Raw genomic sequence first — 21631 nt, forward strand, 5'->3', positions numbered from 1 at the left:
GTAAATTTGTATATAGTTGACCAAAATCTAATAGATTGGTACATATAAAACTATATTTAAGTATATATGTATGTGTAAGTGTGTGTGTATATATAGGTGTATGTGTGTATATATATATGTATAATTTATATTTGTGTATATACATGTATATAGATGTATGTGTATATGTATATGTATATATATACTAATTAAAATAATAATTCGAGCCGAACCGAGTCAAGCAGACCTTTGCTCATCCATGGCTCGTTTACAAACCGAACCGAGTAGAGCGGCTCGTTTAAACCGAGCGTCAAATCGAACGAGCATTTTCCGAGCAATTTTCGAGCGAGCGACGAGCGATTTGAACGACCCTAGTTTAGAAGAAGAATAGAAGTAATAAAACACAAGTGTTAAAAATATGTTTAGAAGAAGAATATAAGAAAATAAGTAAAAAAGAAGGTTTGTACTTTATATTATAAAGATCCTAAATCAGTATTAACAAAAGTTGCAAATGTATATTAGTTATTGAAACCTTCTTTGGAGCAAAAGTTGAAACGTAGATTGAACAAGTACGTCGTAATGGTATATTCAGAATTTTATAAAAACATTACATTATATTATTAAAATAATGCATAATGATCTCTTTTTGTATGTGTTAAATGAATTATGAGTTATTGAAACTCTTTTTTCTTATATAGCAAGTTAAATTATTGTGTTCATCATTTCAACATTAGATACACGAATTAAGCAAATACTACATGATATTATTTTAGCAAATACTATATGAGTTACTTATACTTATTTGCCTTATATATCTAGCAAATACTAATACACATGCTTTAGTAGTCGGGTTATTGCGTATCGCGACTAACAGACTATAAAAGCGTAACCCCTTAAGACAGAAACGTGTAAGCGAAAACTAAAGTCTTTTCTTACATGTTTTCGACTTTAATTTTGCGGATCAAGTTATATACAATGAAAGAATGTTCAACAGTTTTCCTTACACATATTAGAACCCGAAACACATGATATAGCTAATAACTCCTACATACGGGGTGTTCTTGGCGGGCTTTCAGAATGTTCTTCATAGATATCATCGAAAGGGAGATCAAATTTTCCTCCAATATCATCCATATAAAAAGTCTTCGACAACTCGTTTGACTTCGAAGCCCCCCAGTCAAACGGTCGACCATGTTCTTCAAAGCTCCGGTCCGAGAAATTATCATGGTAGTCGTTGTAATCATCACGGTTGAAATTTGGCGGCTCGACAAAGCTTGTTTGAGGGCCCGGGCCCACCCCTCGTGGACGGTCCCACCAGTGGCTCCTACCCATATTGCCGGAATCATGATGTTGTAGAACACTTCCACGTGACAGAGGAGCAGACGTAGACGCTTCTAGATTACTCTTCATTCGGTCGTCAAAAAAGCTTCCCCAATGGTCATCATACCGGACCGGGTCCCGTCTTATGTCAGGTGGGTCCCACATGTTTGCCATGTTGTCGTCAACGTCATCAACAGGGCCTGATTCGATGTCTTGTGGCCCACGCCAGTGATGGTGAGAAGACGTGTAGTACCAGTCGAGAATGTACGGATGGTTCTTGTGAGCCGGATCCATGAGCCACATACAATCTCGTTGATAAGTAGTTTTCGAAACGTTTGGGCCCGTGTCTCGAGAGAAGTAGCTGTTTGGGTCGCCGTGGGCTGGACAGGTACGGGCCGCCCATTGTGGTAGTCGGTTCAGGCTCATGTAGCCCGGAGTTATACCCTGTTCTTGAAACTTTTGTTCCTTGAACGCCTTGAGTGTTGAAAGAAGTTGTTTTCCGTCTGCACTTGGTTCCCATGAAGGATAGCTACTTTGAAAGCTGCAAAAGATATTTATGAAACAAATCTGTTTACACGATTCTCTTATTTGTCGTAATTAAAAGGGTATTTTCGACATTTACCTTAGAAATGATTTCTCCATTTTCCCTTGGGAACTACGGTAAGTAGTTGATGAGTTATGCGGAGAAGCATACTTGCTATTACCGTGTTTCTGGAAGTCAAATACGCTAAAACTGCAGATATACAATTATCGAGTTATTTATTATATGTTAAGGGTAAAGTTCTTGTACAAATAATCTTAACATACTAAACATACAAATTGAAGGAAAACTCAAAAAGACAAGGTGGCATTTTTGTAATTATCAATAACTGTCAAAGTTACTCTACAAATATACCTAAAAAACCTAACCCCCCCCCCCCCAACCCAAGCTAAAATGCTAAAAACTAAACCCCCAAAAAACCTAAAATAATCTAAAAAATAAAAAAAGCACACAAATTATTTTTATTTTATTTTTTTAACATTTTTTACTAAAAAACGCTACTTTTTTTTTGCTAACAAAATGTAGCGATTTTTTAATAAAAAATGTTAAAAAAAAATTGTGTTTTTTAGGTATTTTTGGTTGAGTTCACATTTGTATAGTAACTTTGATAGTTGGTGGTAATTACAAAAATGCCACCTTGTCTTTTTGAGTTTTCCTTCAATTTGTATGTTTAGTATGTTAAGATTATTCGTATGATCTTTTGCCTATATGTTAATTGGAGATAGAGAAATAAACCACATGATTTTTCTTTTTCTTTTTTTTTTTTGAATTTAATTGAAAGAATGAAAACAAGGATGCGATGAATATGAACCTGCAAACATGACCAACGCCTTCAACGTCAACAGTGAAGTCCGCAATGAACTGCAAAATATCATCAACCCGCTGCACCGTTGACAAATTTTAGTATATTCTTAAACCAATTTAAAATATAATAATTTAACAATTTTATCTACTATAATAACATTTTTATCAATTATTTACTGATAAATTTCTAAAATAATCATATAAAAATAAGGTAAATAAGTCTGTTTTGTTTTCACTTGAATAATATTTTAAACGATTACCACAAACGGGTTACTATGAGTTAAAGTTGAAATAATCAGATAATCATTTAATCATTTTTTATGTAGAAAACAACCAAACACCGCCTTCGTTGGGTCCAAAAGATTCTATAATTTCCTCACTTGAAGGTCATTTTAGACATTTAACAAAAATGGTTAAAACGATCTATTTAAATACCTCAGGTACTACGAATATAAGCAAGAATGGAGTTAGAAAGATCGACGCCATCTCCTCCAGCAACATCTTCCCGGTGTACTACACATCACAAACATACATTGCCACATCAGCATCACACTAGATAAATAATGCATAACATATTATTATAAAAAGTTAAAAACAATATTAATTATGATAATGATGTAGAGCTTTGTACACATTTAAAATAGACTTTAAAATTTGTTGATTTAAGCAAAAAAAAAATCATACCTGAAAAAGAGTTTCAAATTCGACTCGAACAAATTCGGTGTTTTCTTTCCTGCGCCATTTTTTGGGCATATAATGAGTATGTTGAACGGTTAACGACATAGTCCCATGTGGATCAAGAACTAAAAGCTCATCGGAAACAAGAGCTCGACTTATGGCGGTTATTGCTCCAAAAACAGCGGTATACCAAAACAAATTACGACCAAAAATCTGCATTTAAAAAGATCAATACTTTAGTCAAAACGGGTCGGTTTGACTTTTCGGATTATTACATTAACATGTGAGAAAACATTACGTGGCCTTCAAGTAAAGATTCCTCAAGAAACGCGATGATGATCAAGATTGCAGCAAAGCCACCAAAAACGAAAGAAACGAACTTTGCAATGATTGAAAGAACAGGAGACGGGAATTGTTTTAAATAATCTGAGGCGTGTGTAACACTGCTATTGATACGGTGCTTGAACAAATGATCCACCTAAAAAAACGTAAAATTTTAGATATATAACAAGAAGCAGAGGTCGCAAATGGGCGGGTTGAAAACAAATTAAAAACTATTTGGGTCAAAATGGGTAATTTTGGTATAAATTAGGTTGAGGGTTGAGTTTTTTTACTGTAAATTTTAATATATTTAGAGTAAATTGCCAAAATCGTCCCTAAGGTTTGGGCATATTTGCCTGTTTCATCCAAAACAACTTTTTCGTGCATTGCAGTCCTTCATCTTTGGTTTTTTTGCCGTTTTCATCCTTGAGGTTGGCAATTTATTGCGACTTTCGTCCCTCGAAAAATGGTCCTCAGGGATGAAAACGGCAAGATTTCAAACTTTTTGGATGAAAATGGCACGTCAGGGATGAAAGTCGCAAAAGTGGCCAAACCTCAGGGATGAAAATAGCATTTTATTAGCTACTTTTATTTATTTGACCCGTTTGACAAGTTAGAGATATTACATGACGTCAATAAATAACCCAAAAAATGGGAAAAAGATCACCTCGTTGAATTCCCTGAATATCCATTTGGAAAGATTTGACCATCTTCTAGAAGAAGCAGTACTAGGATGTTTATAAAACTGTTCTGCGTGTCTTAGAAATAGATAGACAAGCATAAAGATAACTAGAAATGGAGACAAAAGAAGCATTGCAATCCCAACAACCATTAGCCTTTTCTTTAACGTATCGCGGTCGCTAACAAAGTCCTTTCTAATACAAAAATTTCTGCAAAAGGTCTTATATAACATTAGTATACGCAAAAACAAATATTGTTTTAACTTCACAAGTTAATGAATCATATCAACTAGTAACGTATGCAGTTAAAGCGGTAAAATATCGGATATTGGTCAATGACCGATATTTGAGATATAGGTTATCTCGGTGAGATATCAGTGGGATGTCGATAATTTTAATATCATGCAGAATTTATATATATATAGCAATTTAACACTAACAATTGTAGCAAGTATGAACTGATTAAGACTTAAAACACTAACGGCAACAATAAGAAGAAAGACGAATCGTAGAACTAAGAAGATAGGTACTAATATCAGGTAAATCGTTGATTATATCGGTTATATTGGTCAATACCGCCGATAATAACGGTACCGATATTCTGACTGATATTTGACATGGGGAACGATAACCGATAGAGAGAGAGAGAGAAGGAGATTACGAACCTATCAAACATGCTGTGCAATATGCACCAATTTAAAGTCCACTCAAGGGTCTTGGTTAGCGTTAGGCAATATCGTGTACCATTTGCATCGATCTTGACAGTGGGACCCGCACCCGGGACCCATGAGGAGATCGGGAAGGCTAGCACGCCTTTGTTTAACATTCCAATCAAGTAGTTTTCCTTCCTCATCAATCTCATCACAATATCATGAGCCGAAAGATCCTTCACCACACATAATTGTTGTGATTCTTGAATTCGAACAACTTTTTCAAGAATTGACGCCCATGGCATCGTTTGCATCTCATTGTCAGTCACACCAAGACTTGCAACAAAAAAGAAAAATATAAAACTTCGATTTTAGATCAAGTGATCAACAAAAGTACAAAACCAACCTCTAAATTTAATCTTGTGTAGGGCGGCAAACGAACCAAACATTCAGCGAACAGTTTGTGAACCGTTCGGCAGGAAGTTCGTTTGTGTTCGTTCGTTCATTAAACAAACGAACACGAAATTTCGTTCGTTTAGTTAAATAAACAAACATGAACATATGCTGCGTTCGTTCATTTATGTTCGTGACCGTTCGGTAACGTGTTCGTTTATGTCCGATAGTTCATTACTGTTTTTGGTTTTTATATCTTATTTAAAACTTCAAAATCCCGACAAATAAAACATTTAATAAGTTTCAGTGTATTATATATTTTGTTCATGAACGCCTGTTTGTGTTCGTTTGTTTCCAATTGTGTTCATCAACATTCGTTGCCTAAATTTAACAAACAAACACGCTTATTTCCTTAAAAAACGACCCACGAACAGAAAATTTCGTTCGGTAAGTGTTCATGAACAGTTTGTGAACACATATATTTCTTAACAAACAAATACGAACAAGACTTGTTCGTGTTCGTTTGCAGCCCTAATCATGTGATATCAACACTTAACTACACATTAAGGAATACCTGTTAATGTAGAATTGGCGTATGTCAAGTGTATCCTTCAACTGTACAAAGAACCTTAGAAAGCAAAATATCCAATAAACGAAAGTGATTCCAAGATAACCAAGAATAACAACCTTAAAAGTTGTTAAAGGTGTCAAAGGATGTTCATGAAGAGCTTCTTTAGCAAGATCACACGGTTTTATCCCGGATTCAACTGCATCCATCCCACATTTCGCCCTTCGAAGGCCATCCCAATCAACAAACAATAAAAAGAAGCCCGAAAAACATATGGTAAACGCCAAACTCAAAAGCTCAACGATCCACTTAATAATGATGCACCATAGACCTTTTTCACAATAGTAGCTATAAAGTCTTTCAAAGAACAAATCCAAATCAGCAATCGGTTCGACTTTCAAGCTTTCGCCGTTAAGAAGCCCGGACGGGCTCTCACTACCTTGACTCGGGGCCCGTTGATAATCCGATAACTCGATTTCAGGGGTAACATTGTCAATTGATGTTGCGAAAGATGACTCGCCAAGTAATTTTTGTTTTAAACGGTGGAGAGCAGTGATGCCTTTTGTCCCACCGAACATTGTTTATATTAAGTTATAAATATGCAGGAGCAGGTCGTCCATCCCCCAAAGAAGTTATATATTTTCACCAAGATTCTGAAAACGGGCCAAAAATCACACAAATGCAATAATTGATACCGAACATTCAAAATCATATAAAGAGCACAAAAGATTGACGTTTTTCGATGTTGCAACTTAAAAGCGAGTAGTCGAATTCAAGACAATCAGTTGTTCGGTATTTTTACATTTATCTCAATAACCGGTTTCATTATAGCAACATCTTCCCTGCTCTTCGAACCTGATTATTTGACCCTAAAAGACAAGAAATAAAACATTTTTTAATATATTCGTAATCTTGTTATCGCGTATATTCCTTTATGTTTTTATATAGTAGTGGTACTCATGGGCGAAGGATAGTGTGGGAGGGAGGGGGCGGCCGACCCCCCAAACTTTTCGCTCAGTAGTGGAGAGTATGTAGTTTTCGTATAGAAATTTTTGGGTATATACGTTTTCGACCCCCCGGTCAAAAATCTCAAGCTTCGCCACTGACTGGTACTAACACTTAATGATTGTTGTTTTTAACTATATACAAGCCTCTTTGCAACTACTATCTTTACCACATTCTCACAAAAACAAGAACCAAAGGGCACCCATAAGTTCTTTAATACTACTGGAACATTCAAATTTGGGGAAAATGATCATAAAATCACTAAACAATTCAATCAAGAACACCTATCAAAGATTTGGGGCAAAATCAGCTGTAAACAAATTAAACCCACATCAAAAACTAAACAAATTCCACTTGGGCAACAACAAAACAAGCAAGAAAATTCTACAAAAAACATAAAAATCAAAACTTTAAAGCAGTTTACCTGTAGGAAACCCAAGCGGCAAACGACCGTTTGTTCAAGAAACTCGAAGTGTAAACCCAAGAAAAATACGCAATCGGATGAAACACTGAAACCCCAGAAGTAATCGACTGAAAAGAAACGATTGGAATTAGAAAAGAGAAATCTTGATTGTGATTGCGTGATGAAAAAGATTGAATTTTTATTTTGCCCTTTTGTGTTTTTTTTTTTTTTTATGCTGCAGTTTTCTTTCTTTTAGTCCAAGAAGCTTTTGTTTTGTGTGTGTGTCTCTCTCTCTCTAGAATTTGATTCAACAAACAAGATGACGACGACGACTTGGTGATTATGATTTTGATTATGAATGATGATGATAATTACTCCTGTTTTTTCTGATTTTTAAATGTTAGCCTACAAGGAAAGTAAATAAATGCGAGTGTTTTGGATTAATTTAGGCTTAATGGGCTATAAATTTTGGGCTGATAGAATTGGGCTGGGATATGGATGGATTTAGAGCCAACTTTGGTTTTACAAGCGGTTGCATCATATGACCTTTGGATTTGGTCGGTTTTCTTTGGTGTAGCTGGGTGTATGAACGACATTAATACCTTAGAGGCTTCACCATTATTAGAGAGCTACATTTCTAGAACGGTACCAAATGTTGGTTTTCATGTAAACGGGAACGACTACGAGCATGGCTACTATCTGGACGATGGTATATACCCGGAGTATTTGATTATTGTTAAAACGTTTTCTGCAACTTTCGATGAGAAAAGACAGTATTTTAAAAAACTACAAGAGTCTTCGAGAAAGGACATCGAGAGGTATTTAGGGGTTCTATAACAACGATGGCATTTTATCAGAAATCCTTGTCGTATGTGGCATAATGATAGAATACGAATGACTAGGTATGCTTGCATCATTATGCATAATATGATCATAGGGGATGATGGAAAAGCGATATGCCAAAACTATATACCGTAAGATGAAGTTGAAGGAACCCAAGCAACAATGGAAGAGAGACTTGTAAATGCTCAACTATTGTGATCTAAGGATATACATAACGCGTTGAAGGCGGATTTGGTCGAGCAAGCTTGGGCGATTCGCCCAATGCGACACAATGGTGACGACGAAAAAGATTCCGAGGAAGAAGAAGTTGAGGAATTCGAAGTCGGGAACTTTGAAGACGTAGGTTTGGATGCTGGAGAAAACGAAGAGGAAGAAGGAGAGAACGACGATGGAGACGAAGAATAAATGTATTGTTTTTTTTTTTTTTATTTTAATGTCTTTTTTTATTTTATTGTAACGTTTTTTTATTTAATAGAATGGTTTTTAATTTTAAAAAGTTAGAAATTAATTAATTGAGTAATGATGAGGTAGGGTATTTATGACTACGGACTCTATTGACATAACGTCCCATAAAGCCCCTGTGTGACGTGGCACGACACGTGTCGCATAACGCCCACAAATGGGCTTTATGACTACGGATGGCGTTAGTCCAAGAAGCTTTTGTTTTGTGTGTGTCTCTCTCTCTAGAATTTTTTATTTAACAAACAAGATGACAACGACTTGGTGATTATGATTATGATTATGATTATGAATGATGATGATAATTACTCCTGTTTTTTCTGATTTTTAAATGTTAGCCGCAATGAGAGTAAATAAATGTGAGTGTTTTGGATTAATTTAGGCTTAATGGGCTATAAACTTTGGGCTGGGATATGGATGGATTTAGAGCATTAATTTTGGGTTAGCCAACGGCTAACTAATTGAAGATTATACCAAAATGAGAATATCGAGTATTAATATTAATGCCAACGGTCATCATTTGAAAGCATTATGCATATAGAGAAGGGTTCCAAGCATTTGAAAAACATTTTCATTCATTATCATCTAAATATCTTTTCTCGCCACATCACAATCACAAAGAAGTTGGTTTTCGATAGAAAACTTGTATAGTTCAAGAGCTCATCACTAATACAACAATTATATCGAAGAATATACTCAGGTATATTGCGTTTATTGAATGATTAGTTGGTTTATTATAGATAAACTTGTCTTGTTCTAGAGTTCAGTATTGATACAATAATTATATCAAAAGGGCATACTCAGGTATTTTGCATTTATTGATTGATTTAGGAGTAAATTACTTTTTGAGTCCCTGTGTTATAGTGGTTTTAACTACTTGAGTCCAAAATCAAAAAGTTTAACGCCCTGAGTCCCTAGCCATTTATTTTATAACGTTTTGAGTCCAATTTTTTTTCATTTTATAACGATTCGAGTCCAAAAAATTGGACTCAAAAGGTTAAAAATTGGATTCAAAAGGACTCAAATGGTTAAAGAAAATGCTTATAGGGACTCAGGTCGTTAAACTTTTTGCTTTTGGACTCAACTAGTTAAAACCACTAAAACACAGGGACTCAAAAAGTAATTTACCCTTGATTTAGTTTTTACAATCATCTATAGTAAGATTAGTATACGCTAATTTACTAGTATTTGTGCATACTCAGGTATTTTACGTTTATCGATTGATTTAGTTTTTACAATCATCTATACTAAGTATTAACTACTAAGTATTAACGTACGGTATTCTACTAGTATTAGCATACTCTAATTTACTAGTATTTTCGTATGAATACGTAAATATCTCATTATACAATATTGATTTAATTTATTTTTTCAAGACTTAAAAGCTATTAATTTTTTTTTTTTTAAATCAGGAGGTCTAAAAGCAACTTCTTGTGCCCAAAACATACTTTCCATTCCAACATAAACAAACTCAAAACCCAAGGGTCCAAAACTACACAAACTCAAAACCAAGGGTCCAAAAACAAACCACAAGAACTTACAAACTTACAAACACCACCCCTTCCGCCTCCACGTCTGATTTGGCGCCACCACGTCACCACATTCGCGCCAAAAAACCCTAATTCTCCATCAACATATTTAACTTCATTCCCCATCCCCTCTCATCCCCCACCCAAACCACCTGCAAAAAAATGGATTCATCCGCAGCACCTTCATCAGCTTTCGATTCATTCAAATCCAAAAAACCCTTAAAATCCTCCATCAGCAAACCACATTCATCCGACAAAGCACCCGATCAGAACCCGTTGTTCTTCAAAACCCCCGAAAAAACCCTCACGCGCCGCCAGTCACTCCGATCGGTCAATCAAGTCAAAGAAGCGGCCAAACGGCTTCGGGTTTCAGACCCGGTAGCTTCAGTTGCTCCAAATCCCTCACCGGAAACACCTAACTCGAAATCGAAGACCTTCAAACACCCGAAATCGCTTCCGGAGAAGTAAGTTTTGTTATAAATATTGCTTTTGTCTATTAGAATTAAATATTGATGTGATTGTAATTTGTGATTTTAGGTATGAAATATTGTGTACGTTTTTCGATCGATTGGGGTCTTCTCTACGACTACTCGGGTTGAAACGATCTATGCCGACATTTGCGAACATCAGTAGAATGGTTCGGAGCTTAACCGATAGGTATACGATACGTGTCTGCTATTTACACCTAACATTTTGCTATTTGCACCTATTGATGTGACCATTAAAAAATTTATATTTGTGTTTTTTTCTTTATATAACTTTTTTTGTTAGAAAACGAGTATGGTTTTGCAATGTACTTATTTTTATCTAAGTTTTGATATAAATTTTGTAAAAAACGGAGTGGTATCAAATAAAGACGTTTTATTAGTCGTTATGAAGTTTTATATTCTATTTTTTTATATAATTCGTATCAGAACGTAGATAAAAATAAGCACATCGCCGAAGTTTTACAAGAAAAACACAAATATAAATTCAACTCTTGATGTTTTCAAAACGTGTCATTTCATTCCAAAAAAGCTAACCTAGAAACTTTCGTGACGGGAATGACACTTAACTCCTAGTTTTTTTTTTAATTTTAAAACTAATAATAATAATAAGTGTAGAAAAAATAAAACATTTAGGAGTTTAGGTGTTATTTACTTTCCTAAAGTTTAAGTGTCATTTACGTCCTTTGGGCCTGAAATGGCAAAAGTGGTTGACGTAAATGACACTTAACTATACAAAAATAATTTGTAACGAATTATTATTAGTTTACTGATTGGTTATGGTTTAATTGTTGTGTAGGAGTTTTGGGTATAGTCATTTAGCTCAGATTAAGTTTATATTACCCGAGGCGGTTGAGATTAAGAAGATACTCGTTCGCGATGATCGAACGAGCTGTTTGAAACCGGATCTTTGTATCAGTTTGAATTTTGATATTGTTCATGATGATGAGAATCTGAGATCTGATAGTGGTTATACACTGTTGAGTAAATTGTTTCGGTCCAGGCTTTTGGGTTTCTGTGAATCCAATCCTGAGGTAGTTAGTTATATTCAGTTATTCATATATGTTTTTGAACAGCATTGTTTTTGCATTTTGTGTTAGAATTTAGATTATTGTTTATTGTTTAATGATGCTAGTTTTATTATTAATTAGGGAGATGATGTTCCGGAGGGGGAGTTACCCGAACCGTTTAATAAATCGAACAAATCGTCTTATACAAATCCAGTTCAAAAGGTTAATGTGGATTCAGTTCATGATATTTCGTCAACAGTTTCTGAACATCAGCCAGTGGCAGCATCTATTATGCCTCAATCTTTCAAAAGGCGGTTTTCGAAACAAATTTTGCCCGAAAATGTAGAGCTTGCTGAAACTCGGGTTGACCATGAAGTAGCTTCCGCTGTGAAATCGCTTAACGAGTTACCTGAAACGCCGGTCAAGGGATTTGCGATTGATGGGACTCCGGTTAAGCTTGTTTCGACTCCATTTAGTGACACACCTGCACAAACCGCACGGCCGGTTAGGTGTTTTATGACCCCGGATGAAGAGGGTTCAGTTATGTCTCCTAGTAAGTTAACCAGACGCCCAAGTGGAAAGAGATCGATAACGTTTGATACTCCTGTGAAGAATAGAACTCCACCTGTTAAAAGGGTATCCAATGATGATGACGAGGATGTCCTCTCGGATGATCTTCTAGCATCGGTAACGTCTATAATAACTTATATCACATTATTTGATTAACTGGACTGGATTTTGTACATGTGAAAATAGTATATTGAATTATTTCAGATTAGAGCAAATGAAATGAAAGCATTAGAGGAGAATAATCCAGAAATCTCACAGGCTAAATGGAGGAAACAGATGATTGCAGGGTTACCTAAACTCGTCGACGCCGTTTTGTTTTACTTTCAGTCGGTTAAACGAACTGTTGTTACAAAAGAGGAGCTTATGAACATCATAACTTCAAGCCAGTTGGAAATTGTTGACAGAAGTAAGTCTTTAATTAATTTTAATCTTGTTTTGTATAAAACTTATAAATATTTAATATTGTTTTTACTGTTAATAGGAGAAGCTGAAGAACAACTCAGATTGTTGCAAGAATTTGCTCCTGAATGGATTTATGAGAAAACGGCATCAAGTGGTGATCTTTTGATCTGGTAAGATCACCTTTGTATAAAATAATATTAACTTAAATTCAGTTTTGGTTTTGATGTTGACAAAAAAAATCTTCTTCATTTCCAGTGTTAATAAAATATCAAGCCCGGGATCGATACGCACAAGGCTCTCTAATGCTAACTAACATAACTAACTTAAAGTCGTCGTCGTTGAGGTTTAGGTTTAGGTTTTTTTATATAGGTTTCTATGTACAAACCACTTCTGTGATGTGAATACAGTTTGGAACTCTTCTGAAATCCTATATATGTTCAAATAAAGTCTTATATGATGGTACTCTTTTTAATAATCTGTGTATCATAAAAAAAGAGTCAGGTTCACCCATTCAACCTGAACTTTTTTCAATATATTGATCTGACATGGTTAATACTGAATTGCAAGTTTATGTTCTTGGAAGAAATTAGGATAAGCTTTGATGTTGATAAGTTTATGTTCTTGGACAACAAAACCGGTTTGGAACCAGTTCGTAACTTGACCCGACCCAACCAATCTGAGCCAAATTGATTTCAACCGACCCAACCCACCAGTTTGTACACGGGTTCCCTCTCTCATTGCCCAAACTAGTTTCAAGATTGTAGTGGTGCATACACTAATACTATGGTGTATTAGTGTATGCACCACTACAATCATATTTGAATTAAAACAATGATTATTTGTTTTGACTGATTCTAAACACACTCCCCCTCCTGATTATACCCCCTTGTGAGAGGAAAATTGTCGGTCCCACGCGGGCCCCACCTGTAAGTATGTGAGAGGAGGGGGGTGAAAAAAAGTAATTAGGGGGGTGTAGAAAGTAGCACCCGTTGTTTTCCATACTATGATTAAAGAATTTGAAGCAAAAACTAGGAATTGTACATGTACATGGTTGTTGCACTCAAATCTATTTAGAGAAGCGCCTAGAAGAATCAAACATTTGATCGAGAGGACCATAGCGATGGCAGGATCGATAGATGGTTCTACCACCAAAGCAAAAACATCTCCCTCAAGTGCTACCCCTCCTTTGGCTTCTTTCCTCCTAATTTCAGCAACACACCATGCATGACTTTTGAGCATATGATCCTTGGATCTCATAGATCACATTTCTTTTGTCCCTACTATTTAACATATTCTTATTGTGTTAATTACTAGCCAAGCTTTTTTCTTATTATGCTATTTTCTTTTCGACGATGGTACATGCGATTGTAATTGATTTATCCCTTTCTCTCATATCTCTCTTTGTTGTTGCCACCGTCAAATCTTGGCTAGCGGGCCAAGTAGTGGTGCAATATCAAGACGACACACTTGAAACTTAATGTCGCCTTGAAGCATTGAAGAGTAAGCTAAGAACCCTCTTATTTCATTGTAAGCAAACTCAGTTACATATGTGTAACCATCAACATGTTGACATTGAGACTTAAAGATTAACAAATGTTGACATCAGAGCCGTTCCTTCGTTTTCGGAGGCCCTAAGCAAACTACAAAGTGGAGGCCCAATTTCGTTATTGACTAACATTAGAGGTGCAAAAATCGGGTTTTTCTAATACCCAATTTCGGGAACCAAACCGTGTTTCGGTATGATCGGCTATTAGAAAATCGGGTTTTTAGATACCTAGACATTAATACCCTATTTTCTATTTTTTACACAATATAAATCCATTTTAATTTTTAATTTTCTTTGTATTTGATAACAATACTTGAAATAATTACAGTATCACAACTTTATTTAATTAATATATCTTAGTGTTTCGTTTAATGTCACTAGAAGGATGCGCCAAAAGGAAAAAAAAAATATATTGCTTATGAGTCTTTCGTTTAATGTCACCTGAAAGATGCACCAAAAGGAAAAAAAAATATATTTTGCTTATGGGATTCGAGCTAGGGTCTTTACAAGACAAGGGCAGGACTAATACCACTACACCAGCAAAGTTAATAGATCTATAGAATCAAAAAAAAGTATATATTATATATCATTTTTATATTAAATGGAGGCCCTAAAAGTTTGGAGGCCCTAGGACCGAGCCTAGGTTTTGATAAGCATTGGGCCGGCCCTGGTTGACATTAGTCTTGAGATAAAACTTTCATATATGAAAGAAACGTTGAAATACAAACTTCTAAGCTTGAACTTTAGAACTAAAATCGAATATGATAATAGAAGTTTTGGTTCTTGAACTAGAGAACTGAAATTGAATATGATAATAGAAGTTTTGGTTCTTGAACTAAATATAAACTCGTCAAGCTAGACTAATACCAAAAATACTAAGTGATGGACTGACGGATGATATGTAAAGCATCTTCGATGCATCCACGTTCAGTCAGTCACAAACACCCCAGGTTAGTAGCCACGTCAGATTTTCACCAATATTTCAAAGACACTCGTTTCTCTCCAATGTTACGTCCACATTCAAACACCTTTGTTGCCAACAGTGGTTTCATCCGTCCAAGTTTGGAATTCCAAATGACCAAGCAAACGTATGCTTCCGGACAGTTCCTCCAATGGTGGCATCCGTCCACCTAAACATCTAGTTTTGATACATACTCGTCCGGGATGCACCATTGTAGGTGATGTTAGAAGTCCAATGGTTTTTTTTCCTGAACGTGAGTAATGTTAGGAGCGGCCCTAGGGGTGGGCGGGGAGGACTTTCGAAGGGCACGTTATTTAAAAAAAAACCCGATATGTATATGTAAATTTTTTTAATTGGGTATACTCATACAAACAAACACCAACATAGGCTCACTTACAAAACTATTTTTATGATTTTGATTAGTTGTTAGCCCATTGACATTAGGTTTAGACCTTTAGTGAGCCCAATACCCAATTTCGTTAAGGCTTAAGGGTGCGTTTTTTCGAGCTTGAACATGGTACACGAATTCTTAAGACCGGCCCTGAGTAATATCTAAAGTTGTGAAATCTTGGTAAATGGAGATTGATTTCCCATCTTTTATTGACGGATTCACTTTTTTTCTACATGGTATTTGTTAAAAACTTATATGTAATTTATATATTAACTTGATTTTTATACATATTTGATAGCAGAGATTTCCATCTTGTTGGGTTTGTTGCTTGAATATTTAAGCCCGAGCACGACCTATATATTTATCAGTGTTGTGTCAGACCTACGTAAAATATTGTTGTATTCGGGTTGACCCGTTTAATGTTCATTTGCGAATATAAATAAAATTTGTTGACTTAGTAACAGTTTAAACAACCAATTAACTCAAATGATAATTTTTAACTCATGTCTTTTAATTGTTCAAGTTTTCTTATATCTCATTCCGGATTAACAAACTTGGTTTATATATTTAACTCGAGACCAGAGGAATCAAATGCAAATAATTAGAAAATGAGTAGTCAAAGCTAATGAATAAAGTTTTGAAAAATAAGAGATCATAAACATACAGGAAATTAATTTCATATTTGAAAAGTCAATTGTGAGAGAAAAATAATCATAAGACAAAATTATCAATGCTACATGTTAGATTAACTTTTTTTATAAAATATATATATTTTAAGGCCCAATTTTCACTATACTCTTTTTAGGATTCTCAAGGCTGGCCTGATCGCTGTAAATGTATGTGTTGTTCGGACAATGTATGGGTTAGCATAGCAAGTTCACTTGTGGTGGGCCAACTCGCTTTTCCGCTAATCTCACATAGAGCTATTCAAAAAGCTGAGGGCTCACGGCTCATCTGAAAAAAAACTCATTTAAAATTGGCTAACTTGTAAACGAAATGTGCCAGAGCTTAAGTAACCCCGGTTTATTGGCTCACTCGTCAGGCTCGATCAGCTTAGTTTAGCTCGCTCAAAATTAACTCTAAAATTTAATAAAGAATTTAAATAAAAAATGAAAAATATATATATATATATATATATATATATATTATTTTTTAGTACTATACAATCCTCTGAAGAATAAAAGGCCACCTGTCATAAGCACATCCACTACATGATGGTGGTGATCCAGAAGGAGAACCTTTATGTTTCATGGTCAAACTTTATGACACTTTGATTATTATATTATAAAAACCTTCAAAACCCAATCTAACATTTTTGCTTCACCACTTTACCTCCATTTTTGCATCAAGTATATCTTTGAAGATATGAGACAAAGAGAACTGTTGGAATTTAGATCACCCCAACATCTATCTTCATCTTTAGGCACCAATAATTGGGGTGGATCATCTCCTTTGTTAGCTAGAGACATACCCAAAGAATCACTAGAACAAAGCTATATCAACTTCACCACCACCAGAACACATGATGAAATCTTTCCTACCCATCAACATATGTTCACAAACTTACCTAAAGATCAAAGTCATAGTCATAGTCATAGTCATAGTCAAAGTCAAACCCACAAACCGTTTCGTAAGGGATTCTTGTTAAAGATGATATGGCCCGATAAGGAAAACAAAGCACCCGATGCTAAACCCAAGAAAAGAAGATGGTTGCCCAAGCTTGACCCCAAAGGGAGATGGCCACAAGGTTGGTGATGCAAATTTGACCATGGGTGTCGGCCACTAGCGATTGATTAATTGGGATTAATCGAAATTAGTCGGATTGAGATTTTTATATGTATTTTTTAGTTTTACACAAGGTTGTAAAAAGCGTTAGGCGCTAGTCGGGATTAATCAGGATTAACTGGATTGGGATTTTTATTTGTAATTTTAGTTTTATGTATACATAATTACATATACATATTTTTATAGGTAAACATTTTAATTAGACAGGTTTTAACCCCTCTTCAACTCATTTTTCAAATATACAATAATAATTGCTAGAATTTACATGGTTTGATTGGAAACTGGCTAGAATTTACAGGTTTTGGCCGGAATCGCCGAGTTTTGGCCGGTCGACTACCGATTAATGAAAAATTACTCAGTTACCGGCCGACGCGATTAATCGCCGACTAGTCACGATTTTTACAACACTGGTTTTATATATGCATACACAATTTTATATGTATTTTTTTAAGTAAACATGTTTTAACCCCTCGTTGACCCATTTTTTAAGTAACTGGAGGGAATTTATAAGGTTTGGCCGGAATAGGACCACCGTTGACCGCCTCGCGATTAATCGGTCATTACTCGGTGAACCTCTGATTAGTGATTAATCAGCGACTAATCAGATCCTAGACGGGATTTTTACGACCACAACGGGTCAGCGATACAACAATGAATATGTACTATATAATGGTGTTCTTGCTAATTAAACTGAAATAATCATAGTTTATATATATTATTAAATGAGTTTACTTGCTAATGATTCACTTTATTTGTAACTAACATTACACTCCCAACAATTGCTTTATAAGCTACATTTCTACAACTTAAAGTAGGAAAGGCATGAGGTACCATCTAGTCCTTTTGATCTATAGCAAGACATGTATTCTTTAGGGGTTGTCTCCCTGTATATCGGCCCACACTCTTCTGATATCAGCTCCTTTATGGGCCCATAGGGCTTACAGTCATTAGCAGTACTTGGATAAAAGAAACATGCGGAAGATATTCGCGGCCCGATAGGCGCAGCCAGCACTCTATGTTCCACGCTCTTAAACTTGTCGTTGCTAACGAGCTACACACATTGAAAGAACTATTATAAATGGGTCGATTCAAGTTATTTTTTATTTAAAAAAAAAAGATCCGGTTATGTTTTATCTCAAACATGTCGAACACATGCAATGTGTGATTTTAACTCATAAAACCTCATAAATTACTCTACTCTAAAAACTATATTATTATTGAAAAAATATAATTTTTTTTGTAATCATATCCGACACACTTGACACACTGATTAGTTACATAAGTTCAAAACTTTTGGAGAAAAAGTGTTTCGGGCCAACTAGACCCGTCCAAAAATTTACCGTCTTGACCTATTACACAACTTCTTTGACCCACCCATTTTTCCACCTTCGGTAAAAGCCATATGTTTACACAAATACAATAATAAAAAACTTAAGCGAATAGTCAAAATACTAGAGGTGGCAATTTCAATCAATCTATTAGCTTATAAACAGGTCGATTCATGTTATGTTTTATTTATAACACGCCAGTCAAAAAAAAAAATAAATAAGAATAAATAAAAGTTAGTTAAAACTAAAACGGGTCAAATGGCACAAGAAAGACATTGGTTACTTATAAAAAATGGGGAATTAGCCTGTAATAATCCTACCTAGACCTTATTGGCCAATAATAATCCCACCTCAGAATATACCCCCCACCAGTCCCACCTTTCACCTATTTTTCCTACAATGGTCCCCCGTTAAAAAAACTTAACGGAGTTAAACTTTTTTTCAAATTACAAACAGATTTTTTAGGGCTTTTGATCAGAACGATGATACGAGTCCATTGATGTAAAACTTACTTCGAAATGGTGCTCCAAGTGACTCGATTTTGGTTAATTGAAAATTTAAACACCCGAATTGAAGCACCGTTTTCATAGTTTGGAGCACCGTTTCGAGGCAAGTTTTACATCAACGGACTCGTATCGTCGTTCTAATCAAAAGCCCTAAAAAATCTGTTTGTAATTTGGAAAAAAGCTTAACTCCGTTAAGTTTTTTTAACGGGGGACCATTGTAGGAAAAATAGGTGAAAGGTGGGACTGGTGGGAGGAATATTCTGAGGTGGGGTTATTAGTGGCCAATAAGGTCTAGGTGGGATTATTACAGGCCAATTTCCCATAAAAAATTAAAACTTATGGACAAAAAGTCTTTTTGGGCTGCCATAACCAGTCCAAAAAAAAAATATTTGTTTTCACTCATAACCCAACCACATTTTGGCACCTCTAGCAAGAAGCCAAAAACTATATTCATGCTTGCATTTACCTGCATAAGATCGCCAATATTTACTATGAGTGCCCCTTTGACCGGTTTCACATCCACCCATTGACCGTTTCGAAAAACCTGAAGACCACCGATACTATCTTGAAGAAGAATGGTCAGGAACGACGGGTCTGAGTGCTTTGTGGCTCCTAGAGTCAAGTCGGGCTCAGGACAAGGGGGATAGTAATGGCACAAGAGTGTGGCGGTTTTCATGCAATCCATGCTTTCTAGGTGCTTACTGTCGAGTCCTAAAGCGTCTGATAGTAACTCTGCTAGTGTGTTTTTTAGACTTATGATCCGTTCCATGTAGTTTTGTATCGCTCTCCTGCAAACCGCTAAAAGTGTATGTAAATATGTGTGTGCAAGATTACCAAAACGTCAGGTGTCATCATTTTTGACCCGTTACCATCTTATTACATTAAACAGAAAAAAAATGAGTAAAATGCCATTTTCGTCCCTGAGGTTTGGTCTGTTTTACAACTTTCGTCCAAAGGTTTGTTTTTCCGCGTCTGGATCCGGAAGGTTTGAAATCATGCCATTTTCATCCGGCTCGTTAACTCCATCCGTTTTTCTCCGTTAAATCAGGGGTATTTTCTACTTTATGTGCAGATTGTACAAGCATTTAGCATAATGTACAAGTATTCAAAACCCTTTTAGTTAACAAAAAAGACGGAAATACCCCTGACTTAACAAAGAAAAATGGATGGAGTTAACGAGCCAAATGAAAATGGCATGATTTCAACCCTTTTGGATCCAAATGCAGAAAAACAAACTTTTGGACGAAAGTCGCAAAACTGGCCAAACCTCAGGGACGAAAATGGCATTTTACTCTACAAAAAATGAAGTTGCTTTAAATCTTTAATCAAACTTTTTGAAAAGTTGATGGTGCTCCTGGTCTAAAAAAGCCCTGTAATCTTGAGCCAAATTTGATCAAAGTTGAACACATTTTCATGCAATTCGCCCGTAACCGAGTAATACCTGGAAACTTGCGGCATCGCATTAGGATCAAGTGCACCATCAGCATGGTGACAAGAAACCGTGTCCCTCCAATTAAACGCTTTCGACTCATAAAGACTACCGTTAGAGTAAAACCTAACATGTTGCTCGTACTCACGCGAGTACCACTTCATCTTCACCTCATTGGGTTGCTCATGAAACCTTCGCACGCCTTCTATCATTTCATCCAGAACGCTAACCGGAATCCCATGGTTAACCAGTTGAAAAATCCCCCATTGTTCTGACGCTTCCCGAATTTCACCAACTTTGACTTCTTTGACTTCTTTTCCTCCTTCAAAGCCTTTAAGATCTATCACCGGGACTTGAAGGTCTAGATCGCTTGCTCCAGAAGACGGGCTTTTTAGTAAATTCTCCGGTGGGTGGATGAATATATTCGGGATTTTCAAAATCCTGGAGTCTAGGACTCCTTTGACTCCAGCTTTCGTTTGGTCAAATTCGGCTTTTGCTCTATGAAACTCTTGGCTATCAACGTCGGTTAGTCTCGTGCTCGACATGGTTATTAGTTATGACCAGGAGAGTAAAAAAGATAGAGAAAATGATTGCTCTACATGACAATGAAGTGCCAAGATGACACACTCACACATAGTCACCTGCAGATATAATCTGAAAACTGATAACAACGAAGGGGCCCGCGTTCTTGGCTTTGCAAGGCCGAGTTTGGACTCATCTACGAGCGTGAAATCACAATCTTTTTTTGGCTGGATTGTGTAAGCTAGGAGGAGGTGATGGTGACTTTGTATTTGTGTCCAAACACTATTTGTTTGTATACTCATAGATGAATCATTCGTCATTCGTCATTCACACGTGAACACACAGATTAAGTAACAAGTCAAAACAGGTTCGGGTCAAAACAAGTAATGATTCAGACGACTCGGGTTAGGCCAACCCGTAAACATGTTCTTTTCTTGTCGTGAGTATTACAACGACAATCAAATTTTGGTAATAAAACAATTTGACGGATTTTGCAGATACCGAATACATTTCAAGTCACTTT

At 35.8% G+C, this 21631-nt stretch overlaps 3 protein-coding genes across 4 annotated transcripts; 1 reads left to right on the forward strand and 2 right to left on the reverse strand.

Moving 5' to 3' along the window:
- Positions 1-840: 840 nt before the first annotated feature.
- Positions 841-7706, reverse strand: LOC110884011 (autophagy-related protein 9). 2 transcript variants are annotated; one of them, XM_022131687.2, is made up of 10 exons: positions 7364-7706; positions 5941-6587; positions 4989-5309; positions 4311-4533; positions 3621-3800; positions 3329-3535; positions 3080-3157; positions 2652-2722; positions 1922-2032; positions 841-1840 (listed from the first exon to the last, which is right to left on the reverse strand). In XM_022131687.2, the coding sequence occupies exons 2-10, from the start codon at positions 6510-6512 to the stop codon at positions 1024-1026; spliced, it is 2580 nt and encodes an 859-aa protein (XP_021987379.1). In that variant the 5' UTR covers positions 6513-6587; positions 7364-7706; the 3' UTR covers positions 841-1023. The 2 variants fall into 2 exon arrangements, with proteins under 2 accessions (XP_021987379.1, XP_021987380.1); XM_022131688.2 differs by having other exon boundaries at positions 5941-6803; positions 7364-7625.
- A 2548-nt stretch (positions 7707-10254) lies between these two features.
- Positions 10255-13115, forward strand: LOC110884012 (CDT1-like protein a, chloroplastic). Its single transcript, XM_022131689.2, has 7 exons — positions 10255-10637; positions 10711-10830; positions 11458-11692; positions 11810-12355; positions 12443-12644; positions 12720-12810; positions 12896-13115. The coding sequence occupies exons 1-7, from the start codon at positions 10336-10338 to the stop codon at positions 12951-12953; spliced, it is 1554 nt and encodes a 517-aa protein (XP_021987381.1). The 5' UTR covers positions 10255-10335; the 3' UTR covers positions 12954-13115.
- Positions 13116-18014: 4899 nt separating this feature from the next.
- On the reverse strand, positions 18015-21362 carry LOC110884013 (1-aminocyclopropane-1-carboxylate oxidase homolog 1). The gene is made up of 3 exons (XM_022131690.2): positions 20599-21362; positions 19624-19945; positions 18015-18374 (listed from the first exon to the last, which is right to left on the reverse strand). Exons 1-3 carry the CDS (start codon positions 21129-21131, stop codon positions 18123-18125), a joined length of 1107 nt encoding a protein of 368 aa, XP_021987382.1. The 5' UTR covers positions 21132-21362; the 3' UTR covers positions 18015-18122.
- Positions 21363-21631: the final 269 nt, after the last annotated feature.

The sequence above is a fragment of the Helianthus annuus genome, chromosome 10, assembly GCF_002127325.2.
Source record: "Helianthus annuus cultivar XRQ/B chromosome 10, HanXRQr2.0-SUNRISE, whole genome shotgun sequence".
NCBI classification, from domain to species: domain Eukaryota; kingdom Viridiplantae; phylum Streptophyta; class Magnoliopsida; order Asterales; family Asteraceae; genus Helianthus; species Helianthus annuus.